The 26,751-nt window shown below is 37.5% G+C and overlaps 1 protein-coding gene across 1 annotated transcript; it reads left to right on the top strand.

The window, feature by feature from the left end:
• Window positions 1-10,274: 10,274 nt before the first annotated feature.
• BLOC1S6 (biogenesis of lysosomal organelles complex 1 subunit 6) lies at window positions 10,275-26,108 on the top strand. Its single transcript, XM_043472086.1, has 5 exons — window positions 10,275-10,478; window positions 14,769-14,916; window positions 20,273-20,360; window positions 22,331-22,417; window positions 23,062-26,108. The coding sequence occupies exons 1-5, from the start codon at window positions 10,397-10,399 to the stop codon at window positions 23,179-23,181; spliced, it is 525 nt and encodes a 174-aa protein (XP_043328021.1). The 5' UTR covers window positions 10,275-10,396; the 3' UTR covers window positions 23,182-26,108.
• Window positions 26,109-26,751: the final 643 nt, after the last annotated feature.

The raw sequence follows: 26,751 nt of genomic DNA, 5'->3' as shown, positions 1-26,751 counted from the left end.
ATTATATAGAAAGAGAATATGGTTGGTGGCCACTTTGATATATACATACTAAGATAAATAAATTTTGCAAAAACTCTAAAGTGGAAGAATTATTGCCTTTTGAATCAATATAAGCATATTAAAAGAGAATTTTAAGATGTAAAGCTCTTGAATGAATGAAATTTTTACCACTAGTTTTACTAATAGTCCAAAAACACTGATGATATTTTAAGTGATTTCCACTAAATATTATGAATATTCCTTTACTCATGAATAAGACCATGAACCAGACATCATAATGCTAAAAAGAAGAAGAAAATAAGACACTTTGTCCTCCCCTTTCACACCAATAGAAGCAGAATACTGACAGTGGTATTGAGAGTAAAGAAAGTCTTGGTAGTTTGTTGTTGGTATTTCATACATGAGTGTGTATATATATATATATATATATATATATACACACACACACACACACACACACACATTATATAGATATTTTTCCATTATATTTTCCATATTTTTTCCATTATAGTTCTATAACGGAACTATATATGGTGTATCTATATCTATATTCTTTTATCTTGGATTTTTTTTCCATTATCCTTTACTATCAATACCACTGTCAGTATTCTGCTTCTACTGGTGCGGGAGGGGAGGACAAGGCTTATCTATTTTATATATGGTGTTGTGTATCTGTTTATTCCATACTCCCAATTCATCCCTGCCACCCATTCCCTTTGGTAACCACCCATTCCCTTTGGTAACAAACCAAGTTTGTTTTCTATGTATATAAATTTTATTTCTGTTCTGTACATAAGTTCATTTGTTCTGCTTTTTAGATTTCATATATTAGTGATATCACATATTTGGCTTTTTCTGTCCAACTTACTTCACTTAGTATGATAATCTCTAGGCTCATCCATGTTGCTGCAGATGGCATTATTTTGTTCCTTTTTAATGGCTGAGTAATATTCCATCATATATATGTACGACATCTTCTTTATCCATTCCTCAGTCAATGGACTTTAGGTTGCTTCCACGTTCTGACTATTTTAGATAGTGCTGCAGTGAACACTGAAGTGAAAGTATCTCTTCAAATTATGGTTTTCTCTGTATATATGCCCAGGAGTGGTATTGCTGGATCATTTGGTAGCTCTATTTTTAGCTTTTTAAGGAACCTCCATACTGTTCTCCACAGTGACTGTATCAATTTCCATTCCCACCAACAGTGCAGGAAGGTTCCTTTTTTTCCACACCCTCTTCAACATTTAATATTTGTAGATGTTTTGATGATGGCCATTCTGACTGGCTTGAGGTGGTACCTCATTGTAGTTTTGACCTGCATTTCTCTAATAATTAGTGATGCTGAGCATCTTCGCATGTACCTGTTGGCCATCTGTGTGTCTTCTTTAGAGAAATATTTATTTAGGTCCTCTGGGCATTATTTATTGTTTTTATTTGTTATTGTTATTGAGTTGTATGAGCTATTTGCATATTTTGGAAATTAAGCCCTTGTTGGTTGCATCATTGCAGATATTTTCTCCCACTTTGTGGATTGTCTTTTTGTTTTGTTTATAGTTTCCTTTGCTGTGCAGTGTTGCCTCTACTAATGTTCTGTAAAACTTGCTCTTAATCCCTCAGTACACAAAAGGATCTGAACTCCCCCCAATCCATGATTATCTTCTCTTGAATAAAGGACATCAAACTTGTTACTAAATTGTTTTAGTTTTGTCATTTGACATAAATGAGGTACTAATTACAGAAATAATACTGTTTTTTCTGACAAATAATATGTAGTTAGGGACTCCTGTTATTTTCAATAGTGCTTCACAGCTTACAGATCCTTTCATATGTTTTATTGAGTGTTTGTTTCTCACAAGAACTATGTCCAGTAGTGGGGTCTGGTATTATTACCTCCCTGTCTTTTTTACTGATGAAAAAAAGAAAACCAGAGACTAAGTGACTTGACTAAAACCTCACAACTGATATAGTTGATATCTGTTGCTTTTGTTGGGTCAGTTTACTTTCTCATTTTGGTAATATGACTCTGGTTTTCCTTTAAGGACTATTGCTGTGTCTTTCTGTAACCCCTAGCAGGACTGCCAATCAAGGGACTTTGACTATCTCTGTTACATATGACCCACACTAGCCTATCAGATCCCACTATATCCGACTGAATGCAGAGACTGAGGTACAGGTTGGCATATGGTCCAAGTAATTTGAGGTTTTTTTAGAAAAGAGAGAAATAAATGAATTCTAGGAATGAGTTGGCTTCACTTGGGAGCTGTAAGGACCATGAAAACCTAGAGCTATTGTCTAGAGAAAGCTGCTAGAGGGAAGCCAATACAGAGGACAGCCAAATGGAGAACCAGAGAGAGAGAGAGAGAGAGAGAAAGAAATTCTTGATTTTATATAAAGAAATGAATATAGCTCTCTCTGAAGCTGGATTAACTCCTGGTTTTTAAGTTCTTTGAGTCACTATGTTCCTTGTTTTTCTTAAGCAGGTTTGGACTTTTTCACTTGAAGCCAAAAAACTGCTAACTAATTCACCTAATAAATGTTTTAGTTATGATTGAACCATGTCTTTAGACTTTAAATCCTTTGTTAATTCCACTGCTGCATACTTCAGAAAGATGTTCCTATCTATAAATATCAAAACTGATAGGCTGCTTTTGTGGGAGATTTTAGAATCTGCCCTCTTTACGTGAAGACGTTCTGCCCTGGGCTCCTTTCAAGTTTTCATTTAAAAAATTCTACTAAGAGAATGAGAAGACAAACCACAGACTGCAAGGAAATATTTGCAAAAGACATATCTGATAAAGGACTGTTATCCAATGTATACAAAGAGCTAAACAACAAGAAAACAAGCAATCTGATTTAGAAATGAGCAAGAGATCAGATGTTTCACCAAGGAAGATATACAAATGGAAAATAAGCATATAAAAAGATGTTCTACATCATATGTCATCAGGAAATACAAATTAGAGCAACTAAAGAATACTACTACACACTTATAAGAAGGCCAAAATTCAGAATACTGACAACTCCATATGCTTGCAAGGATATGGAGCAAGAGGAACTCTCTTTCATTGCTGATGGGAATGCAAATGGTACAGCCAGTTTGGAAGATAGTTTGGCAGTTTCTTCCAAAACTAAACATACTTTTACCATATGATGCAGCAATCTTGCTCCTTGGTATTTACCCAAAGGAGTTGAAAATGTATGCATGCACAAAAATCTGCACCTGGATGTATACAGCAGCTTTATACATAATTGCCAGATATTGGAAGTAACAATGATGTCCTACAGTGGTGAAAGAATGAGTAAACTGTGGTACGTCTGGACAATGGATTCTTACTCTGTGCCAATAAGAAATCAGCCATCAATCCACAGAAAGACTTGGAGGAACCTTAAATGCATATTGCTGAGTGAAAGAAACCAATCTGAAAAGGCTACATACTATATGAGCCCAAACATATGACATTTTGGAAAAGGCAAAAGTATGAAGTAAAAAGATTAGTAGTTGCCAGGGATTAGAAGGGAGGGAGAAATAAATAGGCAGTGCACAGAGGACTTTCGGGACAGTGAAACCATTCTGCATGATCCTCTGCAGATCATGGATACGTTATTTTACTTGTCCAGTTTCAAGGAATATACAACATGAAGAGTGGCTCCTAATGTAGACTACCAACTTTGGGTGATAATGATAGGTTCTTTTTAAAAAATTTTTATTTTGCACTGCTGCTGCTGCTGCTGCTAAGTCGCTTCAGTCGTGTCCGACTCTGTGCGACCCCATAGACGGCAGCCCACCAGGCTCCCCCGGCCCTGGGATTCTCCAGGCAAGAACACTGGAGTGGGTTGCCATTTCCTTCTCCAATGCATGAAAGTGAAAAGTGGGATTTTCACTGGCAAGGGTACTGGAGTGGGTTGCCATTTCCTTCTCCAATGCATGAAAGTGAAAAGTGGGATTTTCACTGGCAAGGGTACTGGAGTGGGTTGCCATTTCCTTCTCCAATGCATGAAAGTGAAAAGTGGGATTTTCACTGGCAAGGGTACTGGAGTGGGTTGCCATTTCCTTCTCCAATGCATGAAAGTGAAAAGTGGGATTTTCACTGGCAAGGGTACTGGAGTGGGTTGCCATTTCCTTCTTTGATTTTGCATTGGGGTGTAGCCTATTAACAATGTTGTGATAGTTTCAGGTGATCAATGACAGGACTCAACCATACATGTACATGTATGATAATGATATGTTAATGTACGTTCATCAGTCATAATGAATGCAGCACTCTAGTGAGGGATGTTGATAATGTATGTGAAGGAGTAGAAGATATCTGTACCTTCCTCTTAATTTTACTGTGAACCTAAAACTTCTGTTAAAAAAAAATCTATTTTGGACTGGTGGTTCAGTGTTTAAGAGTCGATCTATCATTGCAGGAAACACAGGTTTGATCCCTGGTCTGGGAAGATTCCACATGCCACAGGGCATCTAAGCCCGTGTGCCACAACTACTCCATGCTGCAAGTCGTGAGCCACAGCAAGAGAAGTCACCGCAATGAAAAGCCTTCGCACCGCAACTACAGAGTAGCTCCTGCTCGTTACAACCAGAGAAAGCCTCTGAGCAACAGTGAAGGCCCAGTGTAGCCAAAAATTAAACAAAAAATTTTTGTGAGTCTATTTTAAAATATCAGAAGCCATTGCTTTTGACCTATGCATATATTTTACAAACTTTCTGGCGGCAAGGTTAGAAGAATGGGTTGGTGAAATAATCCATGGAAGAGTATGTTTTTTGGATAAGGCAAGAAAGGAGTGATGGGAGTGTAGCAGAGTTACCATGGGTGGAAGAATTTTAGTACTTTATGGATATGAAAGAATATTTCTCATGTAAATAAAAGAAAAGTGGTTAAAACTTCTTAAGATACCTCTTCAGGTTGGTTCACCATAGACAAAACGGTAAACTGTTTTGCTGTAATGTCCCAACTTCTCTGATTTTCTACCTCCAATTCCCTTCTTTCCTTTTTATTATTTTGCAAGCACAGCACCCTATATGAATGTTTTCAAATTTTCAGCACTTTAATCCACTAGAAGGAAAGGTCATGCGCTGTAACACCTTTCTCCTATATATCTTCCTTTCCATCCCTTTTCTTCTGCAGCCCCTGGTCCCTGCATTTTTCTCACTTGAATCTTTTTGTCCTCCCACCTCCATTATTTCCTTCATTTTTAGAAAAGAATGGGGAGAGATGAAGGGAAGGGACAAGCAAATCCTGTGAGAGAATTAGGTCAAATTAGGACAGTTAAAAAAAAAAAATCGAATCAGCATATCCTAAATATAGGACACCCTGATCAATAAAAGGAATAGAAAATATTCATGTCATTAACATTTTTTTACTTGACTCTGCTATCTAGCTACTCCCCTTACGTTAGCAAAAATGATGTAGGAAAATTTAAGGAAAATGGCAAAACTGAAAAATAGAAAAAAGATTTTGTCTATTTATTGCAGTGGGTTTGCTTTCCCTCTTTTGGAGTTCAAGCTTCTTGAAATCCAATGGCTTTCTTTTCCTTTTGCTGTGAATACATACAGCATTTAGCTCTTTTTGGATGTCATTTCTTTGGACTAACTTCTCCAGAGCAATATGACCACATTTTGTCTTATTTTTTGTCTTTGTAAGTTCTTTTGATCTAAAGGATTATACAACACCTTTCTCCATTAGGTTCTTTTACTAACCATTTATTCTATGTTATTCTTGTTTTCCCCAAAAGTCAGCATCTTGAGGTCTTTGAGTCTTAAGTATATTCTTATTACTTATGGTGTTTTTGTTTTTCCTGTTAGAAGGTTTAAGTAATATTTGCTCTGCATATTACATTGACCTGTCCTTCAAGATATATCTTAATTTCCTCTATTAAATTTTAAAATTTTCTCTAGTTATCTTCCATTCATGTGCTACACAACTGCACACCTGTGGCTGGCTGAATAATGCCTTCCCCTCCCCCACAAATATGTTCACTTTCAATTCCCCAGAATCTGTGAATATTACCTTACATGGCAACAGGAACTTTGCTGATGTGTTTAAAAAGAACCATGATGAGATGGGGAGACTATCCTGAATTATGCAGGCAAGTTCAATGTGATCATAAGTCCTTATGGGTCCTCATGAGGACCAGAGGATCAGAATAGAGGAGGAGACGATGCAACAATGGCAGTGGAGGGAGAAAAGGCAGTGTGAGATGGGGTCATGAGCCAAGCAATGTGGCTACCCTCCAAAAGCTAAAAAAGGTAAGAGAGAGGATTCTTTCTCAGAGCCTCCAGAAGTAGAAGTAAGTAGCCCTGCCAAAACCTTGATTTTTAGCCCCCAAAGGCTTATTTTGGACATTTGACCTCCAGAATTTTAAGGTAATAAATTTGTGTTAAGCTACCAAATCTGTGTTAATTTGTTACAAGAGCAATAGGAAACCAACATGACATCATGATGTATTTTATATTCTTCTAGGTCTGTCCACATAATTTAGTACTTTCCCATCATGCTCTCTAATTTTACTATGTAAATGCTAGAATATAAATTCCTGGAGGACAGCAACAAGAATTTTTGCCTTTTTTTTAAAATTTATTATTTTATTTTATTTTTTTTGTGTGTAATAAAGTTTTATTAAAGTATAAAGGAGGTAGAAAAAGCTTCTGACATAGGCATCAGAAGGGGGCAAAAGAGTACCCCCTTTGCTAGTGTTAGCAATGGAGTTATATACTCTCCAATGAATCCAAAGAATATCTGGAGGTTGTAAAGACCTCACCAGACCCACTCCCATAATTTACATTTTAAAATAACAGAGTTGGCCAGAAGGTTTAATCCAAAGATTGTTCTCAGGCAGGATACATCCTTGTAAAGACCAGACCTACTCCCATAATTTATGTTTTAAGATAACAGAATTAGCCAGAGGGTTTAGACTGTCCTCAGGCAGGATACATTATTGTTATATAATCCTAAGGAATGTAGAGGAAAAAAAGTAAAAAAGTTTGTCCTTTTTTCCTCCTTGAATATCCCAGACCTCTCTCTCCTTGGGGACCCCTAGACTTCTTATCAACTTGCCTAGGAAATGACTCTCTCATTCCCCCCTTTTCTTTTAGGAGAATTATGTTGCCTAGGGAAAAGGGGCGTCATTCTCATTCCATAACTGCTTCCGAGCTGACAAGGGGCATTGTCCCTAAATTGGTGAGGCAACATATTCTCCTAATCCTCATAGTGAGGATGTCTGATCCAGGGGCTCCAAGTAATAGTTGGAGGAGGCTGTGGCACTCAAAGGAGCTCGGACAACTATTTGTAAATTAAAAGCTTTTAGACGGTTAGAAAACCCCACTATACAGTTACAGATGTAAGGCAAAATAGTCATTAAACCAAGTTAAAATCAAAATGAAAAGTCACATTATGTCCATAGTTACATCAGTCCATCTTAAGGTTGTTAGATGTCATCAGTTTAAGAAGAGGCATCACATGTGATTGTTGTCGAAGGTATTCGCAGACTTGGAGAAAGTCTTTTCCTTGAAGTGGAGATGTCCACCACGGGAAGCCTTCCACCGATGAAGTGGGGAGTGCTCCGCAGACCCAGCAGTTAGACCAATTGTGGAATGCAGCATAGGAGTGAGCCCAGGAGAGGAAGGCATTGTCTTGAGGATCAAACGGCAGACTCAGGATTTTTGGAGTCAGCAGAAGTAGGCTCACATAGATTATCAGGCCCATTTTGTCCTGAAGGATCCCGGACGAGCCCCCAAGATGAAAGGTTGTTGCTGAACGATAAGATAAGACGTGGGATTCTTGGCCTCCGGAGGAGACGAATTCAATCCGGGGCCAGAGACGAGGCTGGATCGCTCAGAGCTTTTGTGTAATAAAGTTTTATTAAAGTATAAAGGAGATAGAGAAAGCTTCTGACATAGGCATCATAAGGGGGCAAAAGAGTCCCCCCCCCCCCTTTTTTTTTTTTTAAATAACACCCTACAGTGCCTAATTTAATCTCAGGTACTCGGTTATTTTAAATGGATTATAACTTCGGTGCATAAAAGAGAATGGCCACTACCACTGGCGATATTAAAGGTACTTCAAAAGATGTATATAACTCAATGAACTGTTTACTTCCGTGGTATCAAATTCCAGCCTTTTGGTTTTGAGCTTATGCTACATGCAGTACTAAGTGCACAGTATTTGATTAATGGAGGCTGGAACACAGAGTGTCCTCAACAAGAACTACATGCATTGAGTTGAAACCTGTGGGGATAAAGAAAAAAAGGAGAAAGAGAAAAGCAACGTGGGTCTGGCAGAAAGTCCTCCGTGTCATTTTTGTCACACTAAGTAAAGTTAAAATGCTTTAAAAGAACATTAATTCTTTTAAATGTTCTTTTTAAAAAACATTTTAATGTTTAATTAATTTCATCTATTAAACTTAAATATCCAGTATTTAAAAACCCAAGTAATATGCTTAATACTGTGATAAGAGATAAAGAGTTTATAGACAACTCATTGAACAAGGGTCTATTCCAAAAGGTTTTAGTATCTGGTTAGGAGATAATACTGACAATCAGCTAAGGTTACCAGGATTTATGAAGTGCCATTCATGTAATTCAGACTTTGGAGATTATAGATACTTGAAATCTGGGGCTGGAGAATCAATACTTCATTCAGTAAATATTCATTTAGAACCTGTTTGGTGCTCTGTGAATAAGTTTCTGTTTGGAGTTTGCAATCTGATACAGGAAGTCAACAGATGCAACTAATACAAGAATGGATTAAGTGCTAAAGAGCATGAGGATGCTTTGTAGTTAGGAAAAGGTTATTAGTGTAATTCCTGAAAGTGAGTTGAAAGGGGAGGAGGAATTGTGAATGATTTTACAGTAGTTATTATTTTGGCCAAGCCTTGAAAGATGAGTAAGACTTTGAAAATAATAGAATATTCCATGCATGAAAGGGCATAGTTTTGGGGAGTATGCTCAGATGAAACAAAGGACGTTTGAAAGATAGTGCATTACTTTATTATTCCTATTACTTTCCAAATGTTATTATTAACAAACAACCACAAACTTAAGGCAATACAAATTTATGTATTATCTTAGAGTTCTGTAGGTGAGCAGTCCAATACAGATCTCACTGGGGTAAAACTGAGACATGGCTGAGTTCCATTCTAGAGGCTCTAGTGGTGAATCCACTTCCTTGTATTTTCCAGCTTCTAGAGGTCACCGCAGTTCTGGTCAGTAACCCTCATCCTTTACTTTCGAAGCCAACGTTGCAGCTCTCTAGTCATTCTTCATAGTCACATCTCCTTTCTAACTCTCTTCTGCCTCTCTTTTCCAGGATTGAAGGCCCCTGTGATACCTCAGATCCACTCAATAACCTCCGGTAATCCATTTTACAGTCTCTGGGACTAGCAACCTTAATTACTCTTTCCTAGTGAAACAACATATTCACAGGTTCTGGGGATGAAATCTGTGGACATCTTTGGTGAGGGCATGTTCTGCTTACCACAGGTAGTAAGGAGCACCTAATCCTGAGAGGAGAGAAGGCCAAAAGAGGAAGCTGTGTGAATGCACTGATAAGGTAATTGGGGAGCAAGTTTCTGAGGCTTGACAGTCTCATTTTTTTTTGAAAACAGATTTGCCTGTTGAATAGAAAACTGGACAGGCGATTTGGGGGTGCAACACTAGCAGGCCACTATTACAGTTTAAGTGAGAGGGTCAAAAGTAAGGAGGTAATCATTTTATTGGTCTGAGGCAGCTTTTGCCCATTTCTAACTGTTTTTCATAAAAATTCATGACATCATCCCATAGGATCTCAGTAAGTGCAGTTTACGGTAATTTGTTCAGTAGATGCTGCCAGCCAGGCCTTACATCGTTCACCTACAATCAACAAGGAGAGATAAATCTTGACAAACTCCTAGTTAGCAAGGCTGAAGAGAGCTAAACGTGAATTTTTAATGCGTTCAAATTGCAGTCCTTAAGGTATTTCCTTAATAAGGACACAAAACGGAGAAGCTGCGACTGGCCTACTGATCAAAGTCCGACTGCTAGCCCAGGCTCAACATACAGCTCGCTGGTCTTGGAGACCAATCTAGCCCCTTCGACACCGCCTCTTTCATCCCGCCCCCCGACCACCAGAGTCGGGGACGCGAGGCCCGCGGCTGCTGACTCATCTGACTCCCAGTCCCCACCCGGTTAGCACTTCAGCTCGAACTCCTAGAAGCGCCGGGGGTGGGGGAGGATAAAAAGGTGTGTGGGTGGGGGAAGGCCCGCGGTCACGTGCCCAGAGCCTGCCATCTTCCGCTTTCGTCACTTCCGGGTGCGACCGTCGCTTCTGTCCGGGTGGGCTCTGGACGCACTCCATGCTTCCTCACTGCGTCTGACAGTCTGTGCAACTGCCCCTTCCCTGTTCCCAGCGGGAGGGACATGAGTGTTCCTGGGCCGTCTTCCCCGGACGGGGTCCTGGCAGGGCCACCCGAAGGCCTGGAGGCCGGGGACCTGACGCCGGGTAAGTGCTATTGGGCGGGGCGGGCGGTCTGACCCAAGTGGGTGGGTCTCCGTGCTGCCCGGCGGGAGTAAGTTGCTTTCAGCAGCTGCTGACCCGAGACTCTGGCCACGGCGCGGAATAAGGGAACCTTGCCCTGTTGGCCTTCCTACCCAGAAGACGGGGCGGAAAACGAGATCTTGGGGGTGGAGGCGGGGTGGGAAAAAACGGCGTTTGGGGTGCTGTTGGTGGGGTTTGAAAGTGAAGCCATTCTGAATTTGCTTAATGACTCCAGCACACTGTTGGCTATTTGTTACAAGTTAGTGGTTGAAGATGGATTTGCCAGGATGATTGGTTTGTTATTCAGAGAGTTGAGGTATCCGGTATTATTGACCACTCACTCATGAAATGCTTGTCTTGCTTGTTGACCTTATTGCATCCCTGTTTCTCCAGCAGTCTTTCTCAACCCGAATTCAAGGAAAGATTTAAACCTGAATGGCCTAAGGCATCTATTGAATGTAATGAATCGACTTGTTCTGCATCCATAATGGTACTATGTACGTGTATGTACCATCCTTGGGAGAATTGAGAAACAGTTGCTGTGTTCTGTGGTTCAGATGAGGAACCCTAGATAAGAAAGGCTGCAGGACTTTGGACGTGCCTTTACTTGTACTTCCTGTTCCAGAAATATAGACCTTACCCCGAAATAGTGCTCAGGTCTTTCTTGGTCATGCTTTTCCTCCGTGATCTCCCTCTTCACACCTTTAGAAGTTGCTTCTGTAAATATGACTTCCTTGTATGTAAATGCAGATCGGGTCTCTCTGCTGCTTGCTCCTACATCTGCTTTCTGCATACTTTAACATGGTCATTTTGCCCTAATCTTACCCTGCAGCATGTACTTAAATAAAAGTAGATGTCTGATCCTATTAATGGTGCCAAGTCATGAGCTCTTGAAACTCTGACATTATTCTTAACTCTTTGCTCCCACCCCTGTCTATTCCAGGGGATTCTACCCTACAAGTTCCTTCTCCCCTTTGTATTTTCACCCTTTAACAATCACAGTTGTAAGGCCAGTCCACCTCCAGTCTCTTATTCTTCTATCCCATCTATCACACTGCCACATCACTGCCCCAAGATACAGGGCCCATCGTGTCATTTACTTGCTTGGAAACCATAAATGGCTCCTTACTAAATTAAGGGCCAAACACATTAGCTTGGCACTCAGGGGTCGTCATTGCCGGCGGCATAGTCTTAGAGCTCACTACTAAATATGTCTCATGCTCCAGACACCCCAAACGAACCTCTCTTTCCAGAGCAATCCCATGCTTCTTCCTTTACTCATGTTGCATCCCTTTTTCTCCAGTCTTAGAATTCTTCCCCATTTGGAGATAGCCCTTTGTAGGTTGTTGGTGGAAGTGTAAATTAGTGCCCTCTCTTAGGAAGGTCGTTTTCCAATGTCTGTTAACAAATGCATAAACCCCTTGTCCCATTAACCTAGTTCTAAGAATTTATTCTACAGAAACAGTGACATGATATGCAAAGATAAGCACAGCTCACTGCAACATTGTTTGAAATAGCACAAAGTGAAATAGATGTCTTATTTTCTCTAGGTGTCTTAGTCTACTTGGGCTGCTATAACAAAATAACATGAACTGGGTGACTTAAACAACAGACATTTATTCCTGGAAGTTCTGGAGGCTGTGAAGTCCAAGGTGTAGGTGTGAGCAAAATACATTCCTGGTGAAGACCCTCTTCATATCTTGCAGATGGCTGCCTTCCACTCTGCCCTCACAGGGTGGAAGGAGAGAGTACTGGTCTCTCTTCCTCTTATTTTAAGGCCAGTAATCCCATTATGGGGGCCCTACACTCATACCCCATCTAAACTTAATTATTTCCCAAAGACTCCCACCTCCAAATGCCTTTACAGTGGAGGTTAGGACGTCAGTGTATACATTTTGGGGGAGCTCACAAACATTCAGTCCATAACAGCAGGGAAATGGTTAAACAAAATATGGTAGAGTTGTATTATGTTAAAAACAATGGAGTAAATTCATATATGTTGATACAGATGATACCTGAGATAGATATTTATGAGAAAAGTTGTGGTATAAGCAATATTTCATTTGTGATAAAAACAGGGTTTAAGCATGAGTTTTCAGAGACAATTTTTGAAGGCTATTTAAGAAAACTTCAGTGTGACTCTGTCTGGAGTAAGAGAGCGAGAAGGCATATTTTTACTTTTCAGGTTATGCCCTCTTCTATTGTATTTTAAGTTTTTTACAATGAGTAACATTTAAAAAGAAAGAAATGAAAATTCTATCCCATTCTTCAAGCTTTAGCTCAAATGCCCACAATTCCTTTAGAATTGTTGCCCAATATCCCTGGTGAAAGTAATCTTTCTCTCATCCAAGGGCACCTCTCACATTCTCTGATTCCCCTGTATTGAGCCCTTTCAGGGAAGGGGACTTACCTAATTTATTGTAACCTCAAAAACTAGTGCATACAATACATGCAGCAAAAGTTTCTTGTCTCCGACAATAAAGTACCTTGAACTTAGGGAATAAATGTGTGTAAAAAGACGAGTAGCTTAGACTCTTCCAAATACTAATCAGAAGTCTGGGGTGGGGGGGAGGGTAGTGTCTGTGAATTAAAATGTTTATATGGCATAAGAAAGGTGTATTGGTTGTTTTTCCTTACGGTTGAAATATTTTTATTTGTTTCTGCTTATCTGTGATACTTTTGTTTTCTATATATTTTTAAAGAGAGTTGCTGCTGTTTGCACAATTTTGTAAAGAAGCCTTTAGCAGTGGCATGAATTATCAGATATATTTTATTAGGTTCCCATCTGATGGTACAACAATGGCAATTCTGTACATACTTTGCTTTTCGCATTACATTTTTATTTCATTTGTGGAGTGCTTCAGTTTCTAGCTAGCTCTTGTTTTAATATTGCCTTGCAACCTAGGGGAATCCAGTTTGTTCATGTGTTTCTCAGGATCCAAATAAAAGCCATGCTATTTTACTTTGATCTCTAAAAGCTAATTTTGAATATATGATAGCATGTTGTTTTTCTCAGCATGTTGTTTTTTGCCAAAATTTAAATATGTGGTAAAAAGTATACTTGGAAAAGAGCTATAGACAGTCTATTGTGGTAAACATATTCTGTATAATGACCTAATTTGATATTACAGGTTATTACCAGATTATGGTTAAAGAGAGGTATTTCAGAGTTTAATATTAGTTTTAAAATGCTGTGGACTACAGTTTTGATAATGTGACCATTCACTTTTTTTTTTTATTCTAGACCAGTGATTCTAAAATCTTACAATTCATTGAACCTTATTTAGAAAATGTTTTGTATTTTTCTTGGTACGAGTAGTGATTGATGGGTATTCATTTAGACTTTTTTTAATGCCTTGCACAGTGCTTACACTGTTATTATTAAAAGGAAGAATATGAATAAAATATTTCCTGGCATCATGTCTATATTTACACAGCGATGATTGCTATACACTATTTTCTATGATAAATTAGTTACTGAATCTCAAGAGAGGAGAAATTCTTAGAAAATCTCTCTCCTGCTCTCTGACAGCTGACAAAACAACTGTCCTTTTACATGTAAGTAATATATCAGGCCCTTCCCTTGTAGCTTAGTTGGTAAAGAATCTGCCTGCAGTGCAGGAGACCCAGGTTCGATCCCTGGGTTGGGAACATCCCCTGGAGAAGGAAATGGCAACCCACTGCAGTATCCTTGCCTGGAAAATCTCATGGACAGAGGAGCCTGGTGGGCTGCAGTCCATGGGGTCGCAGAGTCGGGCACGACTGAGCGACTAACACTTAACACTTAATATATCAGGCTGTCTGCAAAATAAATGCTCATCCATTTCAATCCATCAAATTGAAAAAAAAAAATATTTTTAGGCATTGCATTTAAAATATGTATAATTTGGAAAAGAAGAATTTCTTGCTTCCATTCAGTGATTATTCCTTCCTTTCAGGCCTCAGACTCCTTTAATAATTCATTGAAAACCCTAAATCCTCTACCCTGAAAAATACATAAATGTGGAAATTGCATGTGTTAATGTTCTTTTAATCTAGACCTAACCTTGTGCTAGTAACTTAAAAATACTTTTTGAGTGCTCATAGCTTAATTTTTAGAGGCTTCTCAGAAGGTAAAAATTAAAAAAAAGAAGATACTTACAGTATCCTGTGTGTGTACTCTGAGCTCCGCCGCCAGCCTCCTTCCCCCCATCCCTACTACTCTCTTATCCCTGTGTCATTTTAAAAGCTTCCTAAATTTGATTTTTTGCTCAGGGACAGGTTTAAGTGACACTTCTCCAGATGAAGGGTTAATAGAGGACTTGACCATAGAAGACAAAGCTGTGGAGCAACTGGCAGAAGGCTTGCTTTCTCACTACTTGCCAGATCTGCAGAGATCAAAACAAGCTCTCCAGGAACTCACGTGAGCTGATAAAAACCACTGATTCCCTCATCTCTCCTCTGGCATAGTCATAAGTAAAGTATATACTGTATTAGGGATAATGTTTTGTAACATATAATACAATAGAGTATTTCTTTATCTTTTGTGACAGCAAATGGACATGGAGTAATTAAATTACACATATACTATACTGTAATTTAAATGTGAAAAGTGAGATGAATGCTCCTAGAGTATTTGGTCTCTTCCAAGAAGTATGCCTAAATCTTATCTAGATGCTGGTTAGTTTTGGTTTCTCACCACTATTTTAGGAAAGTACTGTCTCTTGGGAATGTTGCAAATGGGTTATACCTATTTCTGAGTAGAGTTGCAAAACTGTCTCCATGAGGGTCACATTTGTTTTCTATTGTTGGTTCACATGAGATGCCAGAAATTTCTAATTACCTGTTTTTGAGATGACCCATTTCAGTCCTAGTTAATGGAATGGAGCTCCACTAGCTAACTAAAAGATTGGGGAATAAGCTAAGACAGGAACTGGATAAGGGAGAATGGAACCCATAGTGTGTGATCAGAGAGTGAACCCAGAGTGAGATCAATATGCAGAAATTACACTCTGACTTTATCAGTTCCCATCCAGAAACAAATATCTGAGTTTCTCTTGGGTTAGGACCTCTCTGGATTGCCCCCACTGGCCTATTATTTCTTTTTTGTGGTGGTCAACTTTAAACTCGCTATGAACAGCTGCTGCTCCAAAGCTTACTCTTTGAAAACTGATCTTACAAGCCTTTATTAGGGCAAAAGGAGAGGAGTAATCAACAACTGTGTCCATTTTGTAAATATTAGTAACCAATGTTACAATCCTTGGGCTTGAAGATGATAAATGAGTACAAAGATGATACTGTGTTCTGTTACATGTGGTACCCTACTGCAGTTAAGGGAGTTTGTAATAGTCCTAGTTTTCTGCTAGTTCTGAGTGAGATATTTTTTTACTCCTAGTGTGTGTTATGTCTTGTATTTTAACACCAGTCAGTGCTTGTGGCAGAAAAGTCATACAGATTTTGTGAGTGAGTTTGGGTGATGTATGATAGACTGAAGGAGGGTAAGCAACTCTGCAAGCAAAGCACATCTAGGTAACACTTTATGTATAAAAAGCTGGGAATCAAGTAAATGGAAAGTAATTGGTGAGGACATTGGCTGAAATTTAGTGTTTGAATAGCCCCATTTATCTTCTTAGGCATCTAGACAATGATGATGAGGATGATAGTAATTTCAGCTACTATTTATAACAATTGAATATGATAAATAAATAGTAAACTTCTTAAGTGTTAAGGAAAGATAAGCCCTCAATATGCCAGCAAATTTGGAAAAAGGTCAGTTTTCATTCCAATCCCAAAGAAAGGCAGTGCCAAAGAATGCTCAAACTACTGTACATTTGCACTCATCTCACACGCTAACAAAGTAATGCTCAAAATTCTCCAAGCCAGGCTTCAGTGGTACGTGAACCGTGAACTTGCGCATGTTCAAACTGGATTTAGAAAAGGCAGAGAAACCAGAGATCAAACTGCCAACATCCGCTGGGTCATCGAAAAAGCAAGAGAGATCCAGAAAAACATCTACTTCTGCTTCATTGGCTACGCCAAAGCCTTGGACTGTGTAGATCACAACAAACTGGAAAATTCTTCAAGAGATGGGAATACCAGGCCACCTGACCTGCCTCCTGAGAAATGTGTATGCAGGTCAAGAAGCAATGGTTAAAACTGGACACGGAACAACAGACTGATTCTGAATTGGGAAAGGAGTACGTCAAGGCTGTATATTGTCACCCTGCTTATTCAACTTATATGCAGAGTACATCATGAGAAATGCTGGGCTGGATGAATCAAGCTGGAATCAAGATTGCTGGGAGAAATATCAATAACCTCAGATATGCAGATGACATCACACTTATGGCAGAAAGCGAAGAACTAAAGAACCTCTTGATGAAAGTGAAAGAGGAGAGTGAAAAAGCTGGCTTAAAACTCAGCATTCAGAAAACTAAGATCATGGCATCTGGTCCCATCACTTCATGGCAAATAGATGGGGAAATGGTGGAAACAGTGAGAGACTTTATTTTTTGGGGCTTCAAAATCACTGCAGATGATAACTGCAGCCATGGAATTAAAAGACGCTTGCTCCTTGGAAGAAAAACTATGACCAACCTACACAGCATATTAAAAGCAGAGAAATTACTTTGCCAACAAAGGTCCATCTAGTCAAAGCTATGGGTTTTCCAGTAGTCATGTATAGATGTGAGAGTTGAATTATAAAGAAAGCTGAGCACCAAAGAATTGGTGCTTTTGAACTGTGGTGTTGGAGAAGACTCTTGAGAGTCCCTTGGACTGCAAGGAGATCCAAACAGTCCATCCAAAAGGAAATCAGTCCTAAATATTTATTGGAATATTCATTGGAAACTGATGTTGAAGCTGAAACTCCAATACTTTGGCCACTTGATGTGAGGAACTAACTCATTGGAAAAGACCCTGATGCTGGGAAAGATTGAAGGTGGGAGGAGAAGGGCACAACAGAGGATGAGATGGTTGGATGGCATCACCGACTTGATGGACATGAGTTTGGGTAACCTCTAGGAGTTGGTGATGGACAGGGAATCCTGTGCTGCTGCAGTCCTTGGAGTCTCAAAGAGTTGTACACGACTTAGCTACTGAACTGACCTGAACTGAGCTGAAGCAAACTTCAGAGAAAGAAAAAAGAAATATATGGGTCAAGTTAAGAGCTTTCTAGACTGTCCCATTGATCAGTGTTTCTGTTCTTTCAGTAATACCATGCTATCTTGATTTTTGTAGTTTCCATAATGAAATTTGAAATTTAGTAATGTAAGTAATATAAATCTTCCAGTTTTATTTTTCTTCTGTATGTCTTGGCTTGTCTGGGTCTTTGGCTTTCCATGTGAATTTTAGAATTAGTTTGTTGACATCTACAAAATAACTTGCTGGGATTTAGATTGAGATTGCATTGACCCTATGGATCAAGTTGGGAAGACTTGCTATCTTAGCATGTTGAATTTTTTATTCCATGTACTTAGAATATCTCTTCCATATTTAGATCTCATTTATTTCTTTCATTAGAACTTAATAGTTTTTGCATATAGAGCCTATATATGTTTTGTTAGATTTATACCAAAGTTTATTTTATGGGACAGGGATTATTGTCAGTGGTATTGATTTTTTATTCTAATTATGCATTGCTGGTAGGTATGAAAGCAGCTGACTTTTGTATATTAACTTTGTATTCTGAAACCTTGCTGTATTCATATTTTCTTTCCTGGTTTTCTTTTGCTGTTGTTGATTCTTTGGGATTTTCCACATAGGCAATCATGTTTTCTGTGAATAAAGACAGTGTTATTTCTTCCTTTCTAATTGTATACTTTTTATTTCCTTTTCTTGTCTTACTGCATTAGGACTTCCAATACAATGTTGCCTAGGATTACTGAGAGTAGATATCCTTTTGCTCCTGATCTTTAGGTGGAAACTTTCTAGTTTCTTAGTAGATGATGTGGCTTTTTTTTTTTTTTTTTAAAGATATTCTTTATCAAGTTGAGGAAGTTCCTCTCTTCCTAGTTTGATGAGAATGTTTTTAATCATGAATGTGTGTTTGACTTTGTCAAATATTTTTTCTGCATCTGATAAGACCATATGCCAAAAAAAAAAAAAAACAAAACAAAAAACAAAACAAAAAAAAAGACCATATGATTTTTCTTCTTTAACCAGTTGATGTGGTTGGTTTCACTGATTGATTTTCAAATGCTGAACCAGCTTTGTGTATTTGGAATAAATCCCACTTGGTTGTGGTATATAACTCTTTTTTATACATTGCTGGATTTGATTTGTTGATATTTTGTTGAGGATTTTTGCATCTATGTTTGTGAAAGATAATGGTCTATAGTTTTCCTTTCTTGTAATGTCTTTATCTGATTTTGACTTAAGGATAATGCTGGCCTCATGGAATGAATTGGAAAGTGCCCCCTTTGCTTCCATTTCTAAAGGAGAGGGTGGAAAATTGGTATAATTTCCTCCTTAAATGTTTGGTAGAAACCATCAGTGAAGTCATCTTTCCTGGTTCTTTCATTTTTGGAAAGTTGCTAATTTTAAGTATAGGGCTACTTAGATGGTCTGTTTCTCCTTGTGTGAGTTTTGGTAGTTTGCGTCTTTCAAGGAATTAGTCATTTCCATTCTAAGTTATCAAATTTGTGGGCATAGAGCTATCTGAAGTATTCCTTTATTATCCTTTTTAACATCTATGGAATAAGTAGTGGTGACTCCCTTTCCATAAATTATGTTAGTGATTTGTGTCTTTCTCTTTTTCTTTGTTAGTCTAGCTAGAAGGTTGTCAATTTTATCAATCTTTTTGGAAGAACCCACTTTTAGTTTCTTTTTGTTTTTATGTTTTCCAGTTTTAACACGGTGTTTTTGCTGTCCTACTTGTCTTGGATCATTGACTTGCTGAGTTCTCCTCTCATCCATTCAGTGTTTCACCCTCCGTTGTCTACATTCAGAGCTGAAGGGACACTTATGACCTATGGGATTTGTGTGCTGAATGAGATGTTATAACTGCGCTTCAGTCTCTTCTTTGCTATTTCTTTTTGTCATCATTGTTCTCTGTTTGACATAATTTTGCAAGCACATCATGTCATACTTTTGTTTGTCTATATTATTCTTCGCAGTATTTAATTAAATGGATGCCCCCCCCCCCGCCGCCACCGCCCCCAGTGTCACTTATTCCTGTGATACTAGCATTGGTTGATCTGGAGAAGAATATCAGAGAAGTTGGTTTCTCTTCTTCAATAGAAAGTTTTGAATCAGATTTTAATGAGAAATCTTAGAAATCACCTGGTATGACCTTCTTACTTTGTAAATGAATTTAGGTCCAGAAAAACGAAATTTCCAAGATCACACAACTGGTTATTATCCCTTGATACTGCATTTTTCCCAGCTCTAATCTAAAAATTCATGACTTCTTTTCCTTTATGGTAATGTTACAATTTTAATATATATAAAACATCAGATTTCTTGTGCAAGATAGTATAAAAAACTTTTTCAGGGATAGTACAGAGAGTTGCTAGAAATAAGTAATAAAATAATTAAAAATGGTTTGATGTTACTGGAATCTGAAATTGAGGCCAGAATAAAAGACATATTTAGTTATCAGAATGTGGCTTTGAAATATTATTTTGAAAAAGATTATGCTAAACTAAATAAGCATTGGAAAGTCAATAAATTTCCAACTTAATCTACTTTTAACATTAACCAAGATGAATGTGATTCCTTTTACTGAACCATCACTTAGAGTATATAGAGTTTATTTTGGCTGTATGCTTTTGTTTCAGACAGAACCAAGTTGTACTATTAGACACATTGGAGCAAGAAATTTCAAAATTTAAAGAATGTCATTCTATGTTGGACATTAATGCTTTGGTAAGTATGATTTGGGGGTTTCCCAGGTGGCTCAGTGGCAAAGAATCACCTGCCGATGCAGGAGCCACAGGAGATGTGGGTTCAATCCCTGTGTCGGGAGGATCCATTGGAGGAGGAATTGGCAACCCACTCCAGAATTCTTGCCTGGATAATCCTGTGGATAAGAGGACCTTGATGGGTTACAGTCCATGGGATCGCAAAGAGTCAGCACTTACTCCCAAGTATGATTTAGTTGACAATAGCTTAGAGACAGCTTACAGACAACTATTTAGAAATAGTTTTATCCTCCCAATTTTGTACTTATGTATGTTTGAGATTTTTTTTCTCTAATTTTTAAAATTTAGAATGTGTTGTCTAACAGAAAACCTTGATTTACTTTAATAGATCTTCTATTGTTTTGAATTGTTAACTTTCAAATGTTAAACTTGTGATAGGAAATTGAACTTGTATATGAAAATCTGGAATAGATCTTCTCATAAGTAAAAACTAATAAAAGTAAATGTAAGGAATTTTTGGGGTGCTGTTTTTCCCCTTAAGGAAGACCATCTCTGTTTATCAAGTACATGGTTTTTAAAATTAGCATTTATTTCATTGTATGGCATTTTTGTAACGCCGTAACAAATTAATGCTGAAAGAGACTGTTTGATGGTCCTTGACAGACTCTTTATATCTTTCAATGTAAGTGACAACAGTTGAATTTCACCAGAAGGTTTTTAGCTTTTTTTTTTTTCTTGGTTTTTTGGTTTTTGATGAGAGGAACTGATACACTTTATTTTAAGAAATGGAGAATTAACAGAAATAAGGAACTTGTGGCTACCTTTCTCTTTACCCTGAACATTAGAAATAGTGTAGTTTGCATGATTTTGTGGGATTTCATACATATGTCAAAAAATGGACTTTTCATTGGAAAATGTTGTGGGTTAATGTTTTCCTTTTATAACAATCAGAAACCAAGTCCACCTTCTCTAGTGTTAGGTCGTAAATACAAAGTCTTCTAGTCAGTAGTCCTTGATTTGTGAAGGAAGTGGGCAAAACCCACCAACTTTTGTCTTTCCCACTGAGTTCATATAGCAGCAGAGCATATATTTGTTGAATGAATTAAGGATAAATGAAAGAACCAAGCAGATGTAATACTCTTGCTTCCATCTGAAGGGGTAGAAGCTAAGTCTTCCTCTTTTTCCTTCTCTCAGCCCAAGAGTGGTTTTGATTGTCATGTAAGAATTGATCAATAGAAGGCCAGAGAAAGAGGGTCTGTAAGCTCGCGAGCTCATCAGACTCTGACTTTACTTGTAGCTACATTAAGGCTGCTGAGCTCACTACTGACACCTTTCATTTTTGTTACCTCATCTTCTCTCTCTGTTAACCTTGCTTCCTGAGAAAGAAGTGCTTTTTTCCTTCTCTCCTATCTCTGGCTGAAATGGAAAGTCTGTACTTAACATTCATTGGGAAGAAAAGCTCCTTACAGAGATTGTTCTCCTTGGTCTGACTTCAGAAGCCCAAAGAACATCACCAAACTTGTCCACAGCCTTCTTAGGGCTCCCTGGCCACAGCTTGGTTTTTCCAGATGGGCAGACTCAACTGTCCTGTGTACCCTGCTCGGCCTCTCCCTTGTAGAGGCAGTACAGAGTGCTTTACTTTTCTTGAATGAAACTGGTACCATTGTTGGATAGTTTTACTAAAATTTCAGGATTATACTGCATGTTTTTAAGGCAAAATGTTATTTGTACAGAATATAAATGTCTATGTTTAGTAACTTTTTTAATCAATCTGAACTGAATTCAGTATTCTCAAAAGCCCTACTAGTGGTTTAAATTAAATTTGAACTTTTGGAATTAAAATGTGGAGTTAATTAAAGCTTCAAAAGTTTTGACTAATTTAGGAAGAATGAACTATCACTTAGATATTGGTTTATTTATCCATTTTCATATTTCAGTCTAAGCTGACTTTTCATTTTACTTTTCCATCTTAAGTTCACTGAAGCTAAACACTATCATGCCAAGTTGGTGAATATAAGAAAAGAGATGTTGATGCTTCATGAAAAGACATCAAAGTTGAAAGTGAGTTGAAAATTCTTTTACGATCTTTACAGAAGTAGAGGATTGTCTCTTTTTCTTCAGAATTCATTTTCTGACTTTTTATATATTCATATACAATCACATACTTAATTCATGGTACATTAGTTTCTTTTAATACACATTCTTATGAACCCCACTGGGCTTTTCTACTAATAACTGGGCTAGTGGGCTCACAGTCTCTGAATATGTCACTGTAATTGTCATTTAATAGGAGTTTTGAGTAACAAACTTTTTGTATTAAGGAGACTTTAAATTACCCAGAACATTAAAAATTGTGAATAACTATATTTTATACCTATAATTTACATTGTACAGCAACTATTCGTCAGTAAAAAAATTGCCCAGGACAAATTTAAAAGTTAAATATGAAATTTATTACTATGTAAAAGCACCATTACTTAAATTATTTTTTTAATTTGTAAAGGTTATTTTCCATTTACAGTTATTACTAAATATTGGCTATATTCCCCCTGTTGTATAGCACATCTTTGAGCCTGTCTTACACCCAGTAGTTTGTACCTCCCAGTTGCATCTCCCCATAACCACTAGCACTACTGCTTTTAAACTAGGCCATAACCTATAAGCCTTTTGTTCTCTTGGCTTTTAATTTTTTTTTTTTGACTTAGAAAAGAGCACTTAAACTGCAGCAGAAGAGACAAAAAGAAGAGTTGGAAAGGGAGCAGCAACGAGAGAAGGAACTTGAAAGAGAAAAGCAGTTAACTGCCAAACCAGCTAAAAGGACGTGAGAAGTCAGATGTTTGTATCCTTCCTTTTCCTGTTCATGTTCTGGATTTAAGATGATCCAGTGTAGACTTAATGTTAAGGTAGTGCCTTATGCCACTGTGTTCTGTTTCGAAATCCTTTTCCAGGAGTGCTGTCTCTCTCTCTTCATTTCAGCCATTCAAGAAGCTTTTTTTTCTAAGTAGAAGACATGTCACTTGGTTTGGATATTTGTATAATTTTTCAACTTTGTTTTGCTTAATTTTTAAATTCATTATTTTGACCTTAGGTCATTTATAAACTGAAAAATGGTTTGATTGTTTTAATAGTCTAGACTCTTTAAGTGGTTAAAATTCATTATGCATTGTTTAGCTTCTTAAAAACTGTGGATTTGAAAGTTTCAGTTTCTTATTTTATGAAATGATTTGCCTTTCTGACAATACAATACTAGGTTTTGGCAGTTGCCTTTTCATTGTTTGGTTAAGAAATGCCAACTGTTTAATCACATATGCCCCTGGAAAAGAGGTGGTATAAGCCTTTGTGAAGAATGTGATAGAGAAGTATGTACACGGGAAATATTAGCATCTTAGATATAGGATGGGTGAACAAGATGCCATAGAGGTTCCCCTGACCATAGACTTTTAGCTGCTTCCTAGCTTTGTTGCTGCTGTTTAGTTCTTACGCAGTTCTTGGGTTCAAAGTAGATTATATCTATTCCTAAAGTTGGGTGAGGGTGGTGTAGCTTGCACACAAATGCACTTAAATATTCATAATTTTTAGTCATCACACTCTGTGAGAAACAGTTGTGAAGTTGATAAGATAATGAACTTGACTTCCCAAGTGGAAAGTGTTGCTATTTCCAGCTAGCCTCTGATTTGCTGTGTGGCCTTACGTGTGGTTACTTTTCTGTGCTTTTAAAAAAAATTCTTGAAGTAGAGTTATACATGGCAACTATCCATTTTACAGATAATGACAAAAATGGTAGAAAACTAGTAAATAGCTTCTTCACAAAGGAGGTAGCATGATACCCTTGGTGTTTTCTAGGTTCCCCGCCCCCCCAGTATTAAATGTAGAAATTTATTATGTGAGGGAAATATTATGAAGTTTCATTATTTTAAATTAAGAGTGTATTATTCACTGTTTTAGTATTATTTAATATCCAGCTGATGTCCAATCTCTGTTACACAGAGGCTCTACAGAGTAGGTTAGGTTACAGATTATGATTAGAATGTTTGTCTCTCATAAACTACATCACATTTGGTGAGCTGGAAGCACTACCTCTGATCACATCCCAGGCTGGGGAAGGCATTTAGATTTACGTTGAGTGCTTAGAACAAGTCTGTTTAAAGATTTTTAAAATTTGTTTGAGCTTTTTCCTTCTTTAGTGAGTGAATTATGATCTCACAGTTCACTTGACTTTGACCTTATGTGTAAGAGTAGAAATATATTTTATTTTTAAAGGCTGTGTGTTACCCTCAAAACATTAGTTAAAACTACTGGGGTGGTAGGATCACGAGGGGTGGCAGGATCATGAGTACTGGCAGGACAGCGTCACCTAAACTGCTGAATGTACTCATTCACAGCCTGACAAAATCTGTGCATTGTTTCTTAAGAGTGGTTTGTGGTCCAACTGCAAAGATTATTTGAAATGCTGGTTCTTGGACACCACTCTCAAACTACTGAAGCAAATCTGTTTTTCTTTTTTTTTTCCTGTTTTTTTAAAAAAGTTTTGTCAAGTGACTCAGATGTACTTTGTAAGTTGAGAACCACTGGTCTGGTGATCCAGGTCAGAGTCTTCCACTCTAGGCTGCATATTATCACCTGGAAACTAAAAAAAAATGTTTCTGAAAGATTTTTACTCATTAGTTCTTAGATAGGGCCCATGCACATTTTAAGGACCCTCCTAGATATAAGTCTGATTTAAGGACTGATTCAAGTCACTGGTTGAGACTTTGTAGTGATTTAGATTTATAAGGAATAAAATAATGTGAAAGCTACCCAGTAACTCTTGGGATTAATCTTATGAATAAATTCTTAAACTACTGCTTTTGATACAAAGTCAGATTTAAGACTGAAATAAATAGTCAGGAAATAGGTATAGAATTCTGGTAAATTGAATTTTTGTGATCTATTTTAAAACAGATCATGTTTATTGAATGAATGGCAAGGTACATGTATTTTTAGAAATGTATTTACATTTTGAAGATTTCTTAAAATGTCGAGAATACGTATTGGCATCCACTATTTTTGAGGCTTCCCAGGTGATGCAGCAGTAAAGAATCTGCCTGCCAGTGCAGGAGACTTCTGTAAGAGACTTGGGTTTGATTCCTGGTTTGGGAAGATTCCCTGGAAAAGGAAATGGCAACCCACTCTGGTATTCTTGCTTGGAAAATTCCATGGACAGAGGAACCCGGTGAGTCCCAGTCCATGGGGTTTTAAAGAGTCTGACACTACGGAGCGACTGAGCACACACCACTATTTTTAGGTCATTTGTAAAATAGAAGTACTGTTACCTTGGTAATTAAAATCTAAAACTTTAGCTGTATTTCAGTAGCATACACACATATCTTGCTGACTAAAACTGAGCAGAACCCTTAAATTAGTCTTGCTGTTTTTTGTACAAAATAATGAATTGGTACTTGAGTTGAAAAAAATTGCCTTTGGTATTTTGTTTGAAAAAACTGCCTTTGTTTTGATTATGTTTGTGTATGTTTCAGTATGTATACCACATACGTACTAAAGTGATGGGAATTAATTTTGTATTTACTTTGCAGGAAATATCATGTAAATATGCAGACGTTGAATGTAGTATGGATTGTGTCCGCAGTGAGCTTTTTGGTGGGTACAGTTTATACATGCCAATTATATACCCTCATATACTTGTCTGATTTTGAGCTTGTAAAAATGAGAACTCGTTTTTACACATTTAATAAAGAAAAAAAAGGTCTGTGAATTATCCAGTATCATCTATCAAGCATTGGTGTGCACACAGCACTTTACACTTTCCTTTATGTACTTTATTCAGACATTCTATTCCTTTGCTTTCCTCTCCTGTCATCTTCCTCTTAGTGTTTTCTGTAGGTGTGTCACAGAATGACTGGTCTGCTCATGAGATCCTTTTCGAAAAGGTGATGGCAAGTGTTATGAAAAGATTCTAGCTGAAATAACCCAACTTTATAAAATTCTTCACTATTTGAGAATAATAGTTATACTTTCAGTGGTTTGGTAAAAAGTGCTTCATGAGGACCATACATAGCCTATGGAAACTCCAACTATAATAGAATATTTTAGGTCAAGTTTTTTATTTTTTTAAGCTGGTAGTCCTTGGGTCTCTGGAGGAGGGACTTTTGAAAGAGACATGAACGCTTATAAATTTCTCAAAGAGATTTGTATATAAGAGTTTCTCAGGATTGAGTCTACAGATTTCATTAGATTCTTTTATAAATAAATTATATATATACACACACGTATATATATAGTTTCCTCTAAAGCAGTGATTTTTAATCATTAACATCCAGACCTCACTGTGCACATATTTTTAAAAGTTAGTCTCTAGGCTTTCCTTTTGAAGGAAGATGGTTCCTGTTTTATATATT

The sequence above is a fragment of the Cervus canadensis genome, chromosome 6 (assembly GCF_019320065.1).
Source record: "Cervus canadensis isolate Bull #8, Minnesota chromosome 6, ASM1932006v1, whole genome shotgun sequence".
Taxonomy (NCBI): domain Eukaryota; kingdom Metazoa; phylum Chordata; class Mammalia; order Artiodactyla; family Cervidae; genus Cervus; species Cervus canadensis.
This window is presented reverse-complemented; position numbering and strand designations above follow the sequence as displayed.